Source organism: Meles meles, chromosome 14 (assembly GCF_922984935.1).
Source record: "Meles meles chromosome 14, mMelMel3.1 paternal haplotype, whole genome shotgun sequence".
Taxonomy (NCBI): Eukaryota; Metazoa; Chordata; class Mammalia; order Carnivora; family Mustelidae; genus Meles; species Meles meles.
The window spans coordinates 32,367,623-32,390,167 of NC_060079.1; the positions used below are offsets into that span (position 1 = coordinate 32,367,623).

General features: G+C 39.7%; 1 protein-coding gene across 1 annotated transcript in view; it reads right to left on the reverse strand.

Annotated features, from left to right (window-relative positions):
• Nucleotides 1-596: 596 nt before the first annotated feature.
• WBP4 (WW domain binding protein 4) overlaps nucleotides 597-22,545 on the reverse strand; it is a 62,541-nt gene continuing 40,592 nt past the window's right edge. The window contains exon 10 of the mRNA XM_045978096.1: nucleotides 597-1,881. Within this exon, the coding sequence (XP_045834052.1) occupies nucleotides 1,671-1,881 (211 nt within the window). The 3' untranslated portion in view covers nucleotides 597-1,670. The remainder of the gene's footprint in view (nucleotides 1,882-22,545) is intronic.

A 22,545-nucleotide genomic window follows, 5' to 3' on the forward strand; every position in this document is an offset into this window, starting at 1 on the left:
TCATAGAACTCCACCCCTCTGATTTTTAAAGCCAAACCTTATGGGGATTAACCTCCCCCATGCGAGCTCCCTGATGCAAGGGCCCATTTCTCTGCCCTCTCCTGAGGCACAGCTGCCTCCTTCCCATGGCAGCCTCCCTCTGCCCTTCTGACTTTCCTAATCTTTCAGATGCGGTTCCTTCTCTGTAGTTAGTTGTGGAGTCTGTTCTGCCAGTCTTTGGATTGTTCTCCTGTTTATCGACTTGGATGTGGATGATATCTAGTTGGAAATGTGGGACAGAGAGAGCTCAGGGGCCTCCTATGCCACCCTCTTCCCAAGCTCCTGATGATAAACTGTGTTCTTTGCATTTTTTGTATGAGCTAAATGGGGGTAACATGAAGCAGCATTTCATTTATGGTTTTATTACTTTCTCCCACTGAGAACCAAAATATACTAGTTAGATGACAAATGGGCTATTCAGAATCTAAAACATTTCTTCATAATGCTATATATTCACGAAATATCCAAATCAGTTGACTGAATATAAAGACAAATCTCTAAATACTGCTTCACCAATGCTATATTGACTCTATTGAGTATTTGAAGGAAAAAAACCCAATATTATTTTTCATAACGTTTTTAATAAGCTATCATTTTCTTACATGTACACTAGTAAACTTAAAAAGACAAATATTTACTACCAAATGTTAAATACTGTACAATTTATAAAAAATATAATTTTAAGAATTTGGAGTAACAAAGGGAAGAAACCTACTTCAAATGGATAAAATAAGAAAATTCTACTTTTTAAGAAATTTAACTAGAAAGACATTTCCCATTTGTCTAAGGGAACACTAAAAACTTTACTGAAGTCAGAGACACACTATTTTTTTAAGCTTTTATCTACATAGCTTTAAATAAGCCTTAAAAATTATTTTCCAGTACATATAAGGCTGCTAAACAGAGTACATGACCACAGGAATGACTATGCTAGCATGGGAAGTCATGAAGAACAGAGATATGTCTCTTTCATCTTTGTATCTTCAGCTCTAGCGTAATGCCTAGCTTAAAGTAATAATGTTTAAGCAATGCTTGGTGCTTTGAACTGAACTGGGAAAATACACATTTTTACCTTTGGTCCAATTTTCATTCCATATTAAACATTAACACTTGAAGTACCTGAGTAGCAGTCCTGTTCTTTGGCCCTTGACCTTAAACTGAGTATGGTAAGCTAACACACATACACTTTCTCCATCAGCCTCTGACAGGATCCTCAAAACTGAACCATCATGTGACTGAATTTTCTCTTATGCGGTCTGATTCTTATGCCTTGGATAAGTTAGTATCAGTGTGCAAAAGTAATGCATTTTCAGTGCAGGGTAAGAATGTGCTTTTGAGTAAGAATGGAATAAAGGCCTTGTTTTTCCATGTTTTAAGTAACAGATACATAGCATCTTATGTCATAATTAGCAATTTTTAGACACTGAACATAATACACTGTATTACAATGAAATGTGGTAGGCTTCCATTTTAGGAGCAAAAATTAAGTTTCACATGAAAAAAGATTTATTTTAGATTCACATAAAATACATTTAGAATAAATCTAAATTTTTAACATTTAAACAAACACAGAGGAGCTTCAAGATGTATAGTCTCCATGCTGTCCAAAGAGGAAGTACAAAAAGCTCTAATTATTGATCATCACCTCGTTGCCTTAAATTTCTAGATTTCCCATTTTCAAGTCTTCTCTTCTTAAAGACTGGGGCCACTCCATCTGCCATGACTCCAAGAGAAGTGACTGTTTTTTCTTTAAATATTACTTTGGGTTGCCCACCAATATCAGGTTCTGAAGTTGACACATATTCATTTTCCGTGCTTGGAAGTTCCAAATCTACCTCCTCACTGAAACGAGAAGTAAAAATAAAACCATTATCTGACAGACTAAGACAAACTTTTACATAACCTCTGAGTCCACCGAAGGCCCAAGATCATCTTTCTAATGATAGTGAGAAGTTAAAAATTATTTCAAAAGGGGCGCCTGGGTGGCTCAGTGGATTAAGCCGTTGCCTTCGGCTCAGGTCATGATCTCAGGGTCCTGGGATCGAGCCCCGCGTCGGGCTCTCTGCTCAGCAGGGAGCCTGCTTCCTCTCTCTCTGCCTGCCTCTCTGCCTACTTGTGATCTCTCTCTCTGTCAAAAAAAAAAATCTTAAAAAAAAATTATTTCAAAGTAGGAAACTACATAAAGATACACATTTTATAGTATTATTTAAGATATAGAATACTTATTTAGGTGGCTACATGTCTGGGAGTTTTGTCTATTTTTTTATTCCTACTGCACAGAGCATGTATCATCTAAGGCAATGTTCGTGCTTATACATGACCAGCAGTACATGTTACAATGGTGGATAAGTTATTTATAGAAATCAATCTTGCCATAAACTGTTGACAAGGACTCTGGGGGCCTTACATAGCACATGGTGAAAACCATAGGATCCCTCCACCATCCTATGGTAGGTGACTCTACAGGCCCTTTGCCTAGTACTCTTTTTCTAAGAAGCAGTCCTTCAACTACCCACATGGTTAGTAAAAATAATTAGCTGACTAGTCTAGAGAATGGTACCTTATGAACATGAATCTATCATAGTACCCCACCCTCTCCACAGTTAATTGGTCCCTATAAGAGCAACTAAGTCATGCCACCCCCATCAGTTCTACCCATGAGCTTTTCGACATGGCCAAGAAAGATCATTATGTTTAATTCTGTAGTGGCTAAGAGTATAAAATCTGTGGGGCACTACATCTCCTCCTATTTAAAGGAATTCTGCAACGACTGAGAATGTAGCTGGCTTACAGAGAAAAGTAGCAAAGCGGGGGACAGACAGAGAATCCTGCCAAAGTTTCATTGCTCCAGTAACTCCTGAGACTCAGCCCAATTCTTGCCCTTCCCATAGCTTGGTAGGTAGAATCTTCCTAAGAACCTCTGAACTAATAACCTTTTTTTATTTAAGGTAACTTAAATTTCTATCACTTGAAACCAAAAGATAGTATTTGTTATAGACTGGCCATATAAACATGGGTTTATTTCTGTGTTCTCTACTCTGTTCCATTGATCTGTGTCTATTTTTGTGCCAGTACCATGCTATTTTGATTACTATAGCTTTGTAGTGCATCTTGAAAACTGGGGTTGTGGTATCTCCAGCTTTAGTCTTTTTTTGTTGTTGTTGTTAATTTCTTTTCAGCGTAACAGAATTCATTGTTTATGCACCACACCCAGTGCTCCATGCCATCCGTGCCCTCCATGATACCCACACCTGGCTCCCCCAACCTCCCACCCCCCCCCCTTCAAAACACTCGGATTGTTTTTCAGAGTCCATAGTCTCTTATGGTTCATCTCCCCTTCCAATTTCACTCATCTCCTTTCTCCTCTGCATCTCCCTATGTCCTCCCTGTTATTTGTTATGCTCCACAAATAAGTGAAACCATATGATAATTGTAGATATTTTGATAGGGATTACATGTATCTGTAGTAGGTTGCTTTGGGTAGTATGGACATTTTAACAATATTATTTCTCCCAATCCGTGATAATGGAGTATCTTTCCATTTGTTTGTGTTGGCTAAGACTTAATAATATATGCCTATTTGGTCCAATTATCTTAAACGTACATGATAACAAATTTGATTCCCTCGCAGAAAGACTATATAGAAAGGTCTAAAGCAATAGTACTGCAAGATCTTTTTATGTCCCATCCTACATATACATGAATAAAAACAAAGGTTTAAAAAAGCAGGTTTCTAGGCATAGTAATTACTTAAAAATAAAATCTTTTTAAAAAAAGTTATCTTGGCTGGGGCACCTGGGTGGCTCAGTGGGTTAAAGCCTCTGCCTTCGGCTCAGGTCATGATCCCAGGGTCCTGGGATCGAGCCCCACATTGGGCTCTCTGCTCCGTGGGGAGCCTGCTTCCTCCTCTCTCTCTGCCTGCCTCTCTGCCTACTTGTGATTTCTGTCAAATAAATAAAATATTAAAAAAAAAAAAAAAGTTATCTTGGGGCACCTGGGTGGCTCAGTTGGTTAAGCGTCTCCCTTCAGCTTAGGTCAATATACTTACAAAGGTGTAAGTATATTGATCAAGCCCTGAGTCGGGCTCCCTGCTCAGCAGCGAGTCTGCTTCTCTCTCTGCCTCTCACCCTGCTTGTGTTATCTCTCTCTCACATAAATAAAATCTTAAGTAAAAAGTCAGCTCTAGGGTGCCTGGGTGGCTCAGTTGGTTGAGCGGCTGCCTTCAGCTCAGGTCATGATTCCAGGGTCCTGGGGTCAAGCCCCACATCCGATTCCCTGCTCAGCCAAGAGCCTCCAGTGGAGAGCCTGCTTCTCTCTCTCCCTCTGCCTGCAGCTCGGCTTACTTGTGCTTTTTCTCTCTCTCTGTCAAATAAATAAATAAATCTTAAAAAAAAACACAAAAACTTCAGCTCTAAACTTAAAGTGGGGACTGAACTCACAACTCCGAGATCAAGAGTCATATGCCTTACCAACTGAGCCAGTCAGGTGTGCTCCTCTATTTTTTAAAATGTAAAAATAGAAATTTGCAAGGATTGCAAACAAAACAAAAACAGAGAATGCTAAGTACAAAAATGACATTTCAAACTAGCAATAGGCAGTTCAAAACTAAAACAAAACTTCTGCTTGAGGAAGAATCTATCTTAGTAGATTATAATGGGATAAACATTTCCTCACAACCTGATAAGGGAATGCAGAAAATACAGATTCTCACTGGAACAGGTCTTAAATTTGATTTATTTTGAAAACATATGCCTTCTAAAACTTTGATTTACTGTATTAAAACTGCATGTTAAAGCCTTTTTGTTTGCTCTGCCTACTTCCCTATCTTCTCTTAGATTACCAACAATGGTGCTAGTAGCTAGTAGCTAGTAGCCCCTGCAGCTGATGGGAGTATTAATTCTTGGCTTTCTATTCTTTTATTAGAGGAGAGGAAACTCAGGTTTAAAGATGTTAAATAACTTGGTAAATCAAACTTACGGAAGTGGCAGAGCTTGGAATAAAATCTAGGTGTGTCAGACTTAACATTTGTATTCTTTCCCCTATACCACTCTGCTTCCAAGTGAAAGTAAGTAATTTTATTAGCCAGGAGAGAAACGCTTGATGAATGAAGAATAGTAGGGCTGGTCACTGGAAAAATGACTATGTATTCAAGAAAATTTGATGTGAGATGTATTTGATGTATTTTACTTAAATCTTGGTGCTTTGTATTATATTCTGGTAGAGTCATCAAACTGTAATGTTTTTTATTTTTCCTTTTTTTTAAAAAAGATTTTATTTATCTATTTGACAGAGAAAAGAAGGGGAAGCTACAGGCAGAGGGAGAGGGAGAAGCAGGTGCTCCTCAGAGCAGGGAGCCAATGTGGGGCTTGTCCTAGGACCCTGGGACCATGACCTGAGCCAAGGGCAGTCACTTAACCAACTGACTCACAAAGTCACCCCTGTAAGTACTGCATCTTACATGGGATTATGGGAAAGATAAGATAGAGAAGGGTTCCATTCTGTGAAATGAAGGTTCTAGGAACCAGTGGAGGTTAACAGGAATGGCAGTGAGGCAGGATATATTATGACATACTTAACAGGAAAGAAATTTGTATTTGAAAGAAAAGGCAAGAGCCTGCAAGTTAACATCTTCCAGAGAAATGCCTGTTCAAATAATTCTGGAACAGTTACAAAAATAATTACATAAGCACTTCTATAAAACCATAATCATTTCCAAATTCAAAATGCAAGAACTGTAAAGGTTATAGTATTTGAACACAATGTAATAAAAGTAGAACAACCAACCCACCCCCTCCCCAGTGTAGATTTAAAAATGTGAAAATTAATAAAAGGAAACCTCATTTAGAATGGAGTCAGGAGGCTAGCAGGGCAAGCTCTCACACCCTATTACTCCTCAATTCCAGACCCAACAGGAAAAGAGGGACCTTACACACAGATAACACTTTGCTATCCCAGCAGGAGGAAGAAAGGCTTTCCTCCTCCACTAGGAACAATCCAGCCAATGAGAGATGGTCACATCTCACTCAGCCAATGGAGAGCCACTGTATGTCCACTTCCCAGTTTACTCCAGTGGACTTTGTTTGTAATAGCTTTCCCAACATCCCACTTTTGTCTATAAAAGGGCATTCCTCGCCTTCCATCTGCAGATTAGCCTATGGTTTTGTCCTACCTTATGTGTTCTGGACTGGAATCCTCTGCTATTTGTGAATATATCCATTTTTGCTGATAAAATAATGGGCAGTTTTATTTTTAAGGTTAATACTATTTGGTGATCAGAAATGGGATCCAGTGAAGATCCTCAGCAACTCTGAGGTTGGGTGAGCAATGACATGATGGTACCTACAAAGCCAGAGTTTGCAGCTTACTCTCCAACCCGGGAATTTAAAGGTAGGTTTTCTCCTGGATTTTGAGTGCCATGTTTTGTGTTCAAGCTCCCCAGGCTTCATTTGGGATTGTTTTAAGGTCTTGGGGTTTTTTTTTGTTTTTACATCTCTAGCAATTACTTCTTTGGCCTTCGGTCTGACTCCTATTAGGACTTGGACTGTTCCTATGCTGGTCTTTGGCCCAACTCCTGTCTGGACCCAGATTCTGTGCCTACTGAAAGAGTTCTAGCATTCAGTCTGACTCATTTTTGGAATCAGACTGTTACTGTTGAAACTGTGCTGTTTAGAAATTTTTGCTGCTCTAGGGAAGTGTCTCTAAGAAATGGGAGCCCAGTCATCAAAATGCTTGAAGGTGCTCCCTCACCCCCAATGTCCTCTAAACCTTTCTGGGATTCTGGCTTGCTTTGTTTAAAATCTATGGTCCTTATGCATCCACATTTATAACTAAATAGATCAACTTCACCAGAAGTAAATCTGAACTTCAGTGGCATTATGGGGAACTCTGAAATCCCCAAACTTATTTCACTCAAATTTAAATTGGAAGACTATGACTGGTAAGGGGAGAACCAAGATGGTGGAGGAGTAGGAGGCCTAAATTTTGTCTGGTCCCAGGAATTCAGCTGGATAGTTATTGAACCATTCTGAATACCTACAAACTCAACAGGAGATTGAAGAAAAGAATAGCAACAATTCTATGAACAGAAAATCAACCACTTTCTGGAAGGTAGGACATGTGGAGAAGTCCTGTCAATACAGACATTGGTAAGATGTCAGAACTAGAGTTCAGAATGACAATTATAAAGATATTAGCTGGGTTTCAAAAAAGCATAGAAGATACTAGAGAATCACTTTCTGGAGAAATAAAAGAATTAAAATTTAACCAAGTTGAAATAAAAAAGGCTATTAATGAGTTCCAGTAAAAAACTGCTAAGATAAATGAGGCAGAAGAGAGAATTAGTGATATACAAGATCAAATGATGGAGAATAAAGAAGCTGAGAAAAAGAGAGACAAACAACTACTGGATCATGAGGGCAGAATTCGAGAGATAAGTGATACCATAAGATGAAACAGTAATAGAATAATTGGGATCCCAGAAGAAGAAGAAAGACAGAGGGAGGCAAAAGGTATATTGGAGCAAATTACAGTGAAGAACTTCCCTAATTTGGGCAAGGAAACAGGCATCAAAATCCAGGAGGCACAATGAACTCCCACCCCCCAAATCAGTAAAAATAGGTCAACACCCCGTCATCTAATATTAAAACTTACAAGTCTCAGGGGCAAAGAGAAAATTCTGAAAGCAGCTTGGGACAAGAGGTCCCAACCTATAACATTAGAAACATTAGACTGGCAGCAGACCTATCCACAGAGACCTGACAGGCCAGAAAGTACTGGCATGTTACATTCAGAGCACTAATCGAGAAAAACACGCAGCCATGAGTACTATATCCAGCTAGGCTGTCATTGAAAATAGAAGGAAAGATAAAAATCTTCCAGGACAAATAAAAACTGAAAGAATTTGCAAATACTAAACCAGCCCTACAGGAAATATTGAAAGGGGTTGTCTAAAGCAAAGAGAGAGCCTAAAAGGAACATAAACCAGAAAGGTATAGGGACAATATACAGTAATAGTCACCTTACAGACAATATAATGGCACTATATTCATATCTTTCAATAATTATTCTGAATGTAAATTGGCTAAATGTCCCAAAGAGACACAGGGTATCAAATTGGATAAAAAACAAAAAACAAAAAACAAGACCCATCCATATGCTGTCTGCAAGAGACTCATTTTAGACCCAAAGACACCTCCATATTTTAAAGTGAGGGAGTGGAAAATCATTTACCATGCTAATAGACATCAAAAGAAAACTGGGGTGGCAATCCTTATTATCAGACAACTTAGATTTTTTTTTTTTAAATTTTTTTTTCTTTTTTACAGATTGAGAGAGAGAGAGAGAGAGAGAGAGAGATTACAAGTAGGCAGAGCAGCAGCCAGAGAGGGGAGGAAGCAGGCTCCCTGCCAAGCAGAGAGCCCGATACGGGGCTCGATCCCAGAGACCCTGAGATCATGACCTGAGCTGAAGGCAGAGGCTTAACCCACTGAGCCACCCAGGCGCCCCTCAGACAACTTAGATTTTAAACCAAAGACTATAATAAGAAACGAGAAAGGATACTATACAATATGTAAAGGGTCTGTCCAGTAAGAAGATCTAACAATTTTAAATATCTATGCCTCTAACATGGGAGCAGCCAATTATATAAACCAATTAATAACAAAATCAAAGAAACACATCAACAATAATAGTAGGGGACTTTAATATCCCCATCACCAACATGGACAGATCACCTATGCAGAAGATCAACAAGAAAATCAGGGCTTTAAATGACACACTGGACCAGATGGACTTCACAGATATATTCAGATCATTCCATCCCAAAGCAACAGAACACATTCTTCTCTAGTACACATGGAACATTCTCCAGAACAGATCACATCCTGAGTCATAAATTAGGTCCCAACTTGTGCCAAAAGATTGGGATCATTCCCTGCGTATTTTTGGACCACAATGCTTTGAAGCTAGAACTCAATCAGAAGGGGAAAATTAGAAAGAACTCAAATACATGGAAGCTCAAGAGCATCCTACTAAAGAATGAATGGGTCAACCAGGAAATTAAAGAAGAATTTTAAAAATTCATGGAAACAAATGAAAATGAAAAGACAACTGTTCAAAATCTTTGAGATGCAGCAAAGGCAGGCCTAAGAGTAAAGTATATAGCAATACAAGCCTTTCTTAAGAAACAAGAAAAGTCTCAAATACACGACCTAACCCTACACTTAAAGGAGCTGGATAAAGAAAAGCAGGTAAAGACTAAATCCAGCAAGAGAAGAGAAGTAATAAAGATCAGAACAGAAATCAATGAAACAGAAACCAAAAGAACAGTAGAACAGATCAATGGAACTAGGAGCTGGTTCTTTGAAAGAATTAGTAAGTTTGATAAACCCCTGACCAGACTTATCAAAAAGGAAAGAGAAAGGACCAAAATAAAATCATGAATGAAAGATCACAACTAACACCAAAGAAATACAAACAATTATAAGAACATATTATGAGCAAACTATATGCCAACAAACTAGATAATCTGGAAGAGGGGCGCCTGGGTGGCTCAGTGGGTTAAGCCTCTGCCTTCGGCTCAGGTCATGATCTCAGGGTCCTGGGATCGAGCCCCGCATTGGGCTCTCTACTCAGCAGGGAGCCTGCTTCCCCCTCTCTCTCTGCCTATCTCTCTGCCTACTTGTGATCTCTCTCTCTGTCAAATAAAAAAATAAAAATCTTAAAAAACAAAACAAAAGATAAACTGGAAGAAATGGATGGATTCCTAGAGAGGTATAAACTACCAAAATTGAACCAAGGAGAAACAGAAAACCTGAACAGACCCATAACCAGTAAGGAAATTGAAGCAGTAATTAAAAATCTCCCAACAAAAAGAGCCCAGGGCCAGATGGCTTCCCAGGGGAATCCTACCAAGTATTTAAAGAAAAATTAATACCTATTCTCCTGAAACTGTTCAAAAAAAAAATCGAAATGGAAGGAAAACTTCCAAACTCATTTTATGAGGTCAGCATTACCTTGATCCCAAAACCAAAGACCCTATCAAAAAGGAGAATTACCAATATCCCTGATGAACATGGATGCAAAAATTCTCAACAGTAGCCAATAGGATCCAGTAGTAAAAAGGATTATTCACCATGACCAAGTAGGATTTATTCTTGGGCTGCAAGGGTGGTTCAACATCCACAAATCAATCAGTGTGATACAATACATTAATACAAGAACAAGAAACATAGAATGCTCTCTCAGTAGATGCAGAAAAGGCCTTTGTGAAAGTACACCATCCGTTCTTGAGTAAAACTTTTCAGTGTAGGGATAGAGGGTACATACCTCAATAGCGTAAAAGCCATCTATGAAAAACTCACAGTGAATATCATTTGTTGTATGGACACTTTAACAATATTTGTTCTTCAAATCCATGAGAAATGGAGTATCTTTCCATTTGTGTTATCTTTAGCTTTTTTAATCAGTGTTTTCAGAGTTTAGATCTTTCACCTCCCTGGTTTATTATTATTATTATTATTTAAGTGGGCTCCACAACCAACATGGAGCTTGAATTTATGACCCTGAGATCAAGAGCCACATGCTCCACTGACTGAGCCAGGTAGGGGCTCTGGATTTCTGTATATTGATTTTTGTATTCTGCGACCTTACTGAATTGATCAGTTCTAGCACTTTTCTGGTGGCCTCTTTAGGGTTTTCTATATATAGTATCAAGTCATCTGTAAGTAGCAAATGTTTTACTTCTTCCTTATCAATTTGGATGTTTTTTTGTTTTTGTTGTCTGATTGCTGGGGCTAGGACTTCCAATAGTATGTTGACTAGAAGTGGTGAGAGTGGACAACCTTGTCACATTCCTGATCTTCAGGGAAAAGCTCAGTTTTTTACCATTAAGTACAATGGTTCTCCTTGGGTTTTTCATATATGGCCTTTATCATGTTGAAGTAGGTTGCCTCTAAACCTACTTTGTTGAGGTTTTTATCATGAATGAATGTTGTAAATTTGTCAAAATGCCTTTCCTGCATCTATTGAAATGAACAGATGCTTTTCATCATTTCAGTTGTTGATGTGATGTGTCATTTTGAGTGATTTGTGAATACAGAACCACCCTTGCATCCGGGAATAAATCCCACTTGATTGTGAATGATTTATTTTTTTAAAGATTTTATTTATTTATTTGACTGAGAGAGACAAAGAGAAAGAGGGAACACAAGCAGGGGAGTAGGAGAGGGAGAAGCAGGCTTCCTGCTGAGCAGGGAGTCCAATGCGGGGCTCGATCCCAGAAACCTTTATGACTTGAGCTGAAGGCAGGCGCTTAACAACTGAGCCACCCAGGCACCCCGTATTATTTATTTTAAATGTATTGTTCGATTCAGTTTGCTAATATTTTGTTGTAGACTTTGTATTTATGTTCATTAGGATATATGTTCAGCAGATGTTCTTTTTTTCTGTAGTGTCTTTATCTGGTTTTAGAATCAGGGAAATCCTGGCCTCATAGAATGCATATGGAACCTTTTCTTCATCTTTTGATTTTTTGAATAGTTTGAGAAGACTAGGTATTAACTTTTTTGAGGGAAGATTTTATTTATTTATTTGACAGAGCATGTGTGCAGCAGAGGGAGAGGGAGAAGCAGACTCCCTGCTGAGCAGGGAACCCCATGCGGGACTTGATCCCAGGACCCTCTAATCATGACCTGAGCTGAAGGCGGATGCCTAACCAACAGAGCCACGCAAACACCCTAGGTATTAATTCTTTAAATGTTGTTAGAATTCACCTGTGAAGTCATCTGGTCCTGAACTTTTGTTTATGGGGAGTATTTTGATTACTGATTACTGATTCGATTTCATTGCTTGTAGTTGGTCTGTTTAAATTTTCTATTACTTCCTGATAGTTTTGGGAGGTTAAATGTTTCTAGAAATTTGTGGGTTTTTTAAGGATGTACAATTTGTTGGCATGTAATTTTTCATAATATTCCCTCATAATCCTTTATATTTCTGTGGTGTTGGTTATTTTTCCTCTTTATTTTGTTGATCTTCTCAAAAGAACTGGCTCCAGGTATCATTAATCTGTTTTACTGTATTCTTAGTTACTATTTCATTTATTTCTGCTCTAATACTTATAATTACTTCCTTCTACTGGTTTGGGTTTTGTTCTTCTTTTTCTCACTCCTTTAAATAAGGTTAGGTGGTTTGAGATTTTTCTTGCTTCTTGAGGTAGCCCTGTGCTGCTATCAACTTCTTAGAACAGCTTTATTGACATCACAAAGATTTCAGACTAATACCTGTTTTTACTTATTTCCATGTAAGTTTTTATGTCCTCTTTGATTTCTTGGTTGATCCATTCATTGTTTAGTAGCATGTTATTTACCCTCCATGTATTTGTCCTCTTCCAGATTTTTTAATTTTTAAAAATTTTAAAAAATGTTTTGAGACAGAGAGTGAGTGCATGCACAAGCAGGGGAGAGGGGCAGAGGGAGAGAAGCAGACTCTTCATTGAGCAGGGAGCCTGATGCAGGGCTCAATTCCAGGACCTCAAGATCATGACCTGAGCTGAAGGCAGATGCTTAACCAACTGAGCCACCCAGGAGCCCAGTCTTTCCAGACTTTTCCTGTGGATGCATAGTGCTGTGTTCAAAAAAGATGAATGGTATGACTTCGATTTTTTCCTATTTGTTGAGACTTGTTTTGTGTCCTAATATGTGATCTGTGCTGGAGATCTATGTGCACTTGAAAGAATGTATGTTTTGCTGTTTTAGGATGGAACGTTCTGAATGTATGTTAGAGCCATCTGGCCAATGTGTCATTCAAAGCCACTGTCCCTGTTGATATTTTGTTTGGATGATTGATCAGTGTGAGTGGGATGTCAAAGTCCCCTACTATTACTGCATTACTATCGATCAGTTCCTTTATATTTGTTATTAACTGTTTTATGTATTTGGGTGCTCCTATGTTGGGTGCATAAATATTTACAAGAGTTTTATCTTCTTAGTGGATCATCCCCTTTATTATTATATAATATCCTTTGTCTCCTGTTACTTTTTAAAAAATTTTATTTATTTACTTCACAGGGAGAGACACAGCAAGAGATGGAACACAAGCAGGGGGAGCAGGAGAGGGAGAAGCAGGCTTCCCATGGAGCAGGGAGACTGATGCGGGGCTTGATCCCAGACCTGAGCCAAAGGCAGCTGATTAACAGCTGAGCCATCCAGGCACCGCTAAAATCTATTTTTTTCTAAAAGAAGGTATATTTTGTCTAAGTATTGTCACCTGGGCTTTCTTTTGACATCCATTTGCATGGATGCTTTTCCCTCCCCTTATGTTCATTTAGAAAGTGTTTTTAGGTCTGAAATGAACCCCCTATAGGCAGCATATGGATGGGTCTCGCTTTTTATCCATTCTGACATTCTATGTCTTTTGATTGGAGTCTTCAGTCCATTTGCATTCAAAGTAATTACCACAATTTACTTATTGCCATTTTGTTCCTTTCTTCTCTTGTTCTCTTCTCTGATTAGTTGGCCTAAGTGATATACTTGGGTTCCTTTCTCTTTATTCTTTGAATATCTATTACTGGTTTTTGAATTGTGGTTACCATTAGGTTTGTAAATAACATTTTTAGCATATAGCAGTTTATGTGAAGTTGATGGTCACTTAAATTTGAACCCATTCTTTACCCTTTTCCTTCCCCCCACATTCGAGATATATGGTTTCATGATTTATATCCTTTTATTTTGTGAATCCCATTATCGATTTTATAGATACACTGCTTTTGTGTTTCCTCCTTTTCTTACTCCTCTTATGATCTGTCTTTCCACTCAAAGAGTCCTTTTTAACATTTCTTGTAGGGCTAGTTTAGTGGTCATGAATTCCTTTACCTTTTATTTGTCTGCCAAACTCTTTATCTCTGCGATGCCTATTTTAAACAGTACCTTGAGGCTTCCAGATGTTTTTAGGATTTGGAGTTTGCGTTTTTGCAAAATCCTATTTCTGAATCAATTGAGGCAAACAAACAACTGAAAGGCATCAAAATGGCTTCGGAGGCCTTTTTCTCCCCGCCTTCGTCTGCACCCATCTTGTACTCAGTCCCCAACTCTGGCACCATTTTTGTCTATTCTCTCTGAACTTGCCTTTTCTACTAATCTCTCTGCTGTTCCCTCCTCCCCTGAACTGACTAAAACCTGCTTCTTTAAGTCTTTTAAGGACTAAATAAACCTCAAGTTCCTTATGTTTGGTGGACTAAGGCTGAATTTAAGCCATAGTTATAGTTCCCTAAAGTGACTGAGGACTCTCAGTAAGTCTGCTGAAGAATTTAACACAGTTATTCAAACTTACCACTTGGGTTTCTCAGATTTATATCTGTTATTCCATGTGCTTGTTGGTAAGAAACGGGGCAAACACTACATGACACTAGCTAGAGAACATCCTGAAAAACAAACCTCTAACTAGAATACTTGTTGGAAATCTCCACTGAGTAATTACAGTTGCTTTTCCTAATGTCCATTGTCTGAAACAAAATTTAGGTTTGCACACAAAAGCTTGATGAACCTGTTCATGTTGATTACGAGGAACTCCAAATTGTCTTTCAAGAAAATTATGATCTTTCTTTAGACGTTGAATCTGCCCAGGTAGCATGAAACTGTGTTTATTAATGTTCCAAACTGGGAAATTTCTCCTTTAGTTTAAAACGACCAGGCTAGAATGACAAATTGCCCACTCCACATTTAGTTACTATGGCAAACCAGCCTGCTTGCATCCTAGATGAGTCACCTAAAAGAGAGACTGCTAAAAGCATCAATTTTCAACTCTGGCAAATGAAAGCCCCTAAACACAAAACCAAAAACAACTAGTTTCTGCTACTATTGCAAATAGCCAGGGCAGTTGGGGAGGGGGTGGGGAAGGGAGGTTATTATAAATGTAAGCTCTCCAGGCACTTTCAGCCCTCTAGTCAGTCTTTCTAATGACCTCCTAATTCCCAATGATGGGGCTCTGAGGAACTGCAGGGGCTCTTTCCTCTTAATCATTTCGGGGAAATCACTCTCCAGATTGGGAACAAATCTCTCTCTCCAAATTGACACAAGCGCTGCTCTGTCATCCAGCCCACAGCTACCAAGCTGCCCCTGCCTTGGAGTAATAAAATGGTTCAGACAGCGGAGATCTCTAATAAAAAACCTCAAAACGTTCCTGTCTCTGAATCTATTTCCTTTTGTTTAGGCTCTTTTTCCCTTAGTTATTGCACTCTATTCATTTATTGGGACTAAATTTCTTAGAAATTCTGGCATGAGATGCTTTTCTTTCTCCCAAAGAGGGAAATAATTCTAGAATTTGAGAGTAGTAATCAAAATAGTCAGTCAGGCAATTAGATGACCTTTGGCATCTTCTGTTTGTTCCTACTGAATCAGCTACCATCCTCTTTACAGCTCCTCAAATGATACTGGGAGAATCCACAGTGCAGCTTCCTTTAAAATTCAAATAGAGTCCTCAAAACTTCATCCCATAATTAATCAATACTCTATAAATAAAGAAGCCGTTTCAGGTGTCAAACGCATAATATAAGATTACAAGGCCTAGGCCCTAACTATCCCCTTCCCTAGTTCCTGTAATACGTATTTTACCTGGGAGGAAACCCAGTGGCTGAGGATGGAGGTTTTTCCAGGATCTCCAAGCAATAAATAACATTTCTATTCCTCTCTTGACACCCTCTTCGTCCTAACCCCCATATGCTACTGATATCCATTTCCAATGAAAGGAAATTTTTCATTGTAATTGATGTATGCAGTGCATTTTTAGTGTTCTAGCTGATAGGGAGAGCCACTATCTTTTTGTTTTCATTTGGAAAGAAAAGAAGTACATGGAAGTACACCTGGACAGTAAGTCCCCAGGGTTTCAGATAGTCCTTCCTTTTCACAAACCTTTGAAGTTGATTTGGATATCAAGTTTTCTGTAGATTCTAATTTCTAAAATGTATATGATATACTTCACTGCTTCCCTTTTCAAATCTCTTCATAAGAAGAGAGTGATCCACCTGTTAAAACTTCTGGCCTTAAAAAACAGACAAACAAGGGTGCCTGGGTGGCTCAGTGGTTTAAAACCACTGCCTTCAGCTCTGGTCATGATCCCAGGATCCTGGGATTGAGCCCCGCATCTGGCTCTCTCCTCAGCAGGAAGCCTGCTTCCTCCTCTCTCTCTGCCTGCCTCTCTGCCTACTTGTGATCTCTGTCAAATAAATAAAGTAAAATATTAAAAAAAAAAAAAAAGAGAGAGAGACGTACAATCTCCACAGAGAAATTGCAGTTTGCTCAAACTTAGGTTAGGCACGTAGGGTACCTGACCTCAGAGCAAGGACTACATCTGGATCCAGAAAGACTTCAAGGCATCCTGAATTTTCCCAAACATAAAAATAAGCACCAGGTAAGCTTTCTTGGACTGGCTGGCTACTGTCAAAACTGAACTCCAAACTTCTCTATTCTGGCTCAACTTTTATATGCCTTATTAAAAAAATGGCAAACATAACCCTGTTATTTGGAAAGACAGGGATACACGGCCTTTGAGAACTTAAAGCCTAATAAATAATAACTCCCCTTGCTCTTGGACATCGTCACTATCAACTTCCTTTTTTTCAAAAACTTTGTATGTAAGAAGGAACAGAATGCCCTTGGAGTACTGACATCCAGAATATGAGAACCATCATGGACCCACAGGCTGTGAAAACCAACAACTAGATGCTGTGGCACAGGGATATCCTGCCCTTGCCTCAGAGTCATTTCTGCCACTGCCTTTTTAGTTAAGGCCATTGAAGAAATAGAGGATTCCCTTTAAGAATCCTTGTGCCCCATGCAGCAAAAGCTGTTCTGAATTCTCCTCTTATTCTTGCTCACCTCCTATGAAATCGTCATGCTAACTGCTCCTCATGTAACTCAGATGGCAATTAGAACCTGCTATTCTCCCCTCCACGATAACTAATGTGCTTAGCATGTTACTGCATACTCCTTTTGAAGTCACTGAGGCGGCACCTTTAACTACTTGAGCCCAAGAGGCTGAATTACACATCCTTACTTGAGCTTGTATTTTAGTCAAGGGTAAAGCTACACACGTTTATACTGACAGTTGGTATACCTTGGGGAGAGCTCATGACTTAGGAATATTATGAAAACAACAAGGTGTCCTTACTTCAAACGAGAATAAAAATGACTTGTATGTCCAAAATGTATTAGATGTCATAGTTTTGCCGGTGGCTGTAACTATTATTAAGGTTCCTAGGCATTCCAGACTTAACACCCTGGAGGCCAAAGGGAACCACCTAACTGATATTTCGGCCAAAAATGCAGCACTCAGGAGATCAACAGCCAAACCTCTGTCAAAGTCCACAGAGATGTTCTTCCAAATATAATTTGGGAAAACTGACAAGTCATATCTAATAGTTGGCCCCAAGCAAACAGAAACAGTATCTGAAATGTAGTAACTGTTGGCTCAATAAAAAGAAAACTCTGGTTTGGACCAAGTAACAATCTGGCCTTACCAGTAATATTAAGATTCCCAATACTTACCTCTGTACATGCATTTAACCTGTGGTCTACTGATAAAATAATAGCATTCATTAACTGATATTGGTGAGGGAAGTTAGTAAGGCTGCAGAAAGTGCATACCTCACTGGTCCCACTTGTCCAAAGTATATTCCATGGAAACCTGCTTGGAAAAATGGATTTCATACAACTTCTCCCTCTTGTGGATAAATATTTTAGTCATGGTTTATATGTTTTCTCACTGGACCAAAGCCTTCCTTTGTAGATAGGGCAATAATGTTTTTGTGGCTAAAATTCTGTTAGAAAAGATTATCCCTACCTGGGAACCCTCTCAAATTTCACAGTGATTGGGGAACCCTTTTTCCTGGCTAGGTGCTTTGAAAAGTGTACGCTGTTTGTCCAGTTTTACAATACTTTCATTGCACATGTCCCTAATCCCCACTTAGTCACATGCAGTAATGGCACTATTAGGACACAACTCGTACAACTGGTAGAGACCCTCCGAAAACCTTGACCGAAAGCACTGCCACTGGTCCTAAATCTCAGATTTACCTGGCTTGGAACTCACAGACTCTCACCCTCTGAGAGTCTCACAGGATGCCCAATATACTTGGCCCCTGACTCCTCTGACCCACAGTAATGAGAAGATCTATTTCAACAGTATAAAGATGTAATTGCTTCTGTCAAAAGTAACCATGTTGTGGCACGTTTTTCACAGTGCACTCTGGGGGTGACAATGACCTTAAGTATTACACCTTGCAACACAAGGATTTTTTGGTTGGAAAAGGCACCTTCAAAATCCTTACTACCTCACTAGAAAGGCTCTTATCAGGAACTGCAAACCAACCCTTGTGTCTCCCAAACTTTAGGGAAGACTCTTGGTTCATGTAACATATCTAATGAAAGCACCAATCCCTGACTGCACCTGCACATCATGTAGTGACCTCAAAGTACAGATTTCCTGAAACTGAAGCAGATAACCTCTGATGACATGCTTTCCCAAGATGTCTGGACTAGGCTGTATGCCTTTTTTCTCACTTTTCTCTCTCAAGGAAAGACAAAGTACTCATCTGCATTTCCCAATCCCTCGGAAAAAAAACCCTCTTCTTTTGATTATGGTCTTTAGGAAACATCCGTATGATCCCAGGACAAATGAATTTTTCACTGCTTTTTCTGAAGGGTTAGAGGATTTGGGGCACCTGGGTGGCTCAGTGGGTTAAACCTCTGCCTTTGGCTCAGGTCATGATCCCAGGGTTCTGGGATCGAGCCCCGCATCGGGCTCTCTGCTCAGTGGGGACCCTGCTTCCCCCTCTCTCTCTGCCTGCCTCTCTGCCTACTTGTGATCTCTCTCTTGACCAAATAAATGAATTAAAAAAAACTTAAAAAAAAAAAGAAGATTCAGAATTCACAAAAAGTTTTATTTCATCTGAACTATTAACGGACTTCGGATTCTTATCCAAAATAATAGTTTCTGACTTTGCAAACTTACTGGCTGTACTACCTTTTTTTTTCAAAGATTTTATCTTAGAGCAAGTGAGCACCCACATGCATGCGTGAGTAGGGCAAGAGACAGAGCGGGTGGGAGAGGGAGAGAGTGAGGATCTGAAGCAAATTCTGCACTAAGCCTGACATGGGGCTTGATCTCAAAACTGTGAGATCATGACCTGAGGCAAAACCAAGAGTTGGGACACTTAACCAACTGAGCCACCCAGGTGCTCCCTGACTGAATAATTAATAGCACATCTGGTTCTAAACATTTCTTTCTGAGATAATACTATTTTAAAAACAATCTTTCAAGTTTTACTGTTTTGCAAAAAGTTCACCAGCTATTACCTCATGATTATACCTGCACTGTATCTTCCAAAATGCACTTGGTTAATTCCTTCGATGTGTGTCTGTAGTATCTACTATTCTGTTTTCATTGTTGCTTTAAGTGGGGACTTTCAGAAAGGAGGCAAACATGACTCCAGGTTTGCCTTCATAGGGAGAACTTTTCTCCCCTATGTTGGAGTAAGTGCTAGCAAGTATTTCAGCTGGCTACTTTCAGACCAAGAGTCCTCGCTTGGAATCTGGTTTAGAATCATCATACAATTTGAAATTGTTAGTTCTGTTTTACAGAAGTTATTTTAAGTTTTTTTTTTTTTTAAAGAATTTATTTATTTATTTGACAGAGAGATCACAAGTAGGCAGAGAGGCAGGCAGAGAGAGAGGGGGAAGCAGGCTCCCCGCTGAGCAGAGAGCCCGATGTGGGGCTCGATCCCAGGACCCTGAGATCATGACCTGAGCTGAAGGCAGAGGCTTAAACCACTGAGCCACCCAGGTGCCCTATTTTAAGTTTTATACATATATTTTGTCTGCACTTAAACAAAATAGACCCAATAAAATGATGCTGGCCCAGCACTTTGAGATGATCCCCAACACAATCTCAAGAAGATTAGTGTGAGCACCTGAGATTTTCTCCCTCTTAACCTTTCTTGCTACTCAAATGCGGCTTTAAGTGGTTTCTAACTGCAATGAACGTTCTTTCTGATATTGCACATGACAACCAGGAAAGGTCCTTCCAGGCACTGAGGGATAAAACCACCAAATACGGAAAACCTGACTTGATCAGAAATTCTTTCAAAGAATCTTCATCAAAAGGGAGAAATGGGGGTGCCTGGGTGGCTAAGTGGGTTAAAGCCTCTGCCTTTGGCTCAGGTCATGATTCCAGGGTCCTGGGATCGAGTCCCGCATCGGGCTCTCTGCTTGGCAGGGAGCCTGCTTCCTCCTCTCTCTCTGCCTGCCTCTCTGCCTACTTGTGATCTCTGTCAAATAAATAAAATATTAAAAAAAAAAAAAGGTGAAAAATGTGGAGGGTTGGCTAGGAAGATGGTGAAGTAGGACCTTAAGCTCACCTTGTCCCAAAGATACAACTAGGTACCACTCACTTCACTGTAAATAACCCAGAAAATGATCCTGAAGACTGGCAGAACAAACTCCACAACTAAAGGTAGAGAGGAGGCCACAATGAAGGCTCCTCTGACCCACAGTAATGCGAGTCTTACTCGCAAAGATGGGAGTGTGAGAGTGAAATGGATTGTGCCTGTCTGTGATGGGGAGAACGGTAAAAACTAGACTTTCACACCGAGCAGCCCATGAATGGGGAGGACAAATGCCTGCATTTGCCTTTGAAAGTGAGAGGAGTTGAATTTATGAGTTCTTACACCCAATGAGACTTAAAGCCTAGAATCTTAAAAATCAGAGGACTTGGCTCTGGGAGAGTGCAGAGAATATTAAGAAGCTGAGTTCACACCCTTAAAGAGACAGCACAACCAGCAACACAAGGACATACAGCACAGAACCAGCAGTTTGAAAAACACCAAAAGCAGACAGAAGGGAGAGTGATTTGTTCATTTCAGAGTGTGGCCTGGAGACACAGGGCTCCTCCAGGAACAAAGGAGTGGCAGGTGCCACTTCCCACACTGGCCTCTGCCCTCCCCCACCAAACAATGGCCACCTGTGGGAACCAGTGAGGCCAAGACTCATTACCTAAGTTGTATGCACCAAGCCCTGCTGTCCACCCCCCAACCCTATGCTTCTGTGGAGCTCCCTTCCCAGTCACCATTGCTTCAGTACCAGAGCTGCAGATCCCCTCCCTGAGAACTATGGCACAAACCCTGCCAACACATCTCTTAACCTGCATGTTTTGTGAAACCTCATTCCCTGCAAGGGGGCAGGTCTCATTTTGCAAGCAGACCACTGCACACTTTGTTAAAATGCACCCCCCACCCTCTTGCAGACCAAACACTGCCCACAATAGGCAAAGAGAATCTCTGCAGACAACTGGACTGAAAGCCAAAGAAGTCACGCCTCAACAGTAGAGAACACACATATGCAGGAGACACTTCCCGAAGCTACAGGCCCTGGGGAACAGGGGGCACTGCACTGCAGAGCCCTGTAGGACTTCTTCTCATAAGACTATTAGTGTTAAAAGCACAAAGTAGCTGACCTTCCAACACATAGAAACAGATACAGAAAGTCAGACAAAATGAGAAGACAGAAAAATATTTCCCACATGAAAGAACAGAGCCAAATCATAGCAAGAGCTAAGAAAAGGGGAGAGAATATGCCTGATAGAGAATTTAAAGTAATGATCACAATCACAAAGATACTCTCAATGGACTTGAGAAGAGTGGAGAACATCAGTGAAACCCTTAACACAGAAATAAAAAAGAACCAGAGATCAAGAACACGATAAATGCAATTAAAAATACATCTGAGGGAATAAACAGCAGGCTAAATGAAGCAGAGGAACAAATTAATGACCCTGAAGACAGAGTAACAGAAGGTAAGCTGAGAAAAGGAGAAGGAAGAAAATTATGCAAATTAAGAACAGTCTTTTAGGGAACTCAGATTCCATCAAGCGTAGTAATATTCACATTATAGGTATCTCAGAAGAAAAACAGAAGAGGGGGCAGAAAATTTACCTGAAAAAATAATAGTTGAAAAATTACCTAATCTGGGGAAGGAAACACATCCAGATCCAGGAGGCACAGGATTCTCCCTAAAAATTCAACCCAAGGAGGTCCACACACCAAGACACATAGTAATTAAAATGGCAAAAAGTAGCAATAAGGAAAAAAAAAAGTAGCAAAAGAAAAGAAAACAGTTACATACAAGGGAAACTCCTTGTATGGCTATCAGTGGATTTTCAACAGAAACTTTCCAGGTCAGAAGGGAGTGATATGATATATTCAAAGTGCTAAAAGGGAAAAACCTGCAGTTAAGAATACTCTATCCAACAAGGCTACTGTTTAGAACAGAAGGAAAGACAGTTTTTCAGTCAAAAAGTTCATGGCCACTAAACCAACCATACAAGAAGTATTAAAGGAGCCTCTCTGACTGGAAAGGAAAGACCATATAAGTGAGAGTGTAAAAAAAATTTTTTTTCTGTAACAATCAGTCAAAGGATTAATAAAATAAAGAGATGAATATGACACCATACACTTAAATG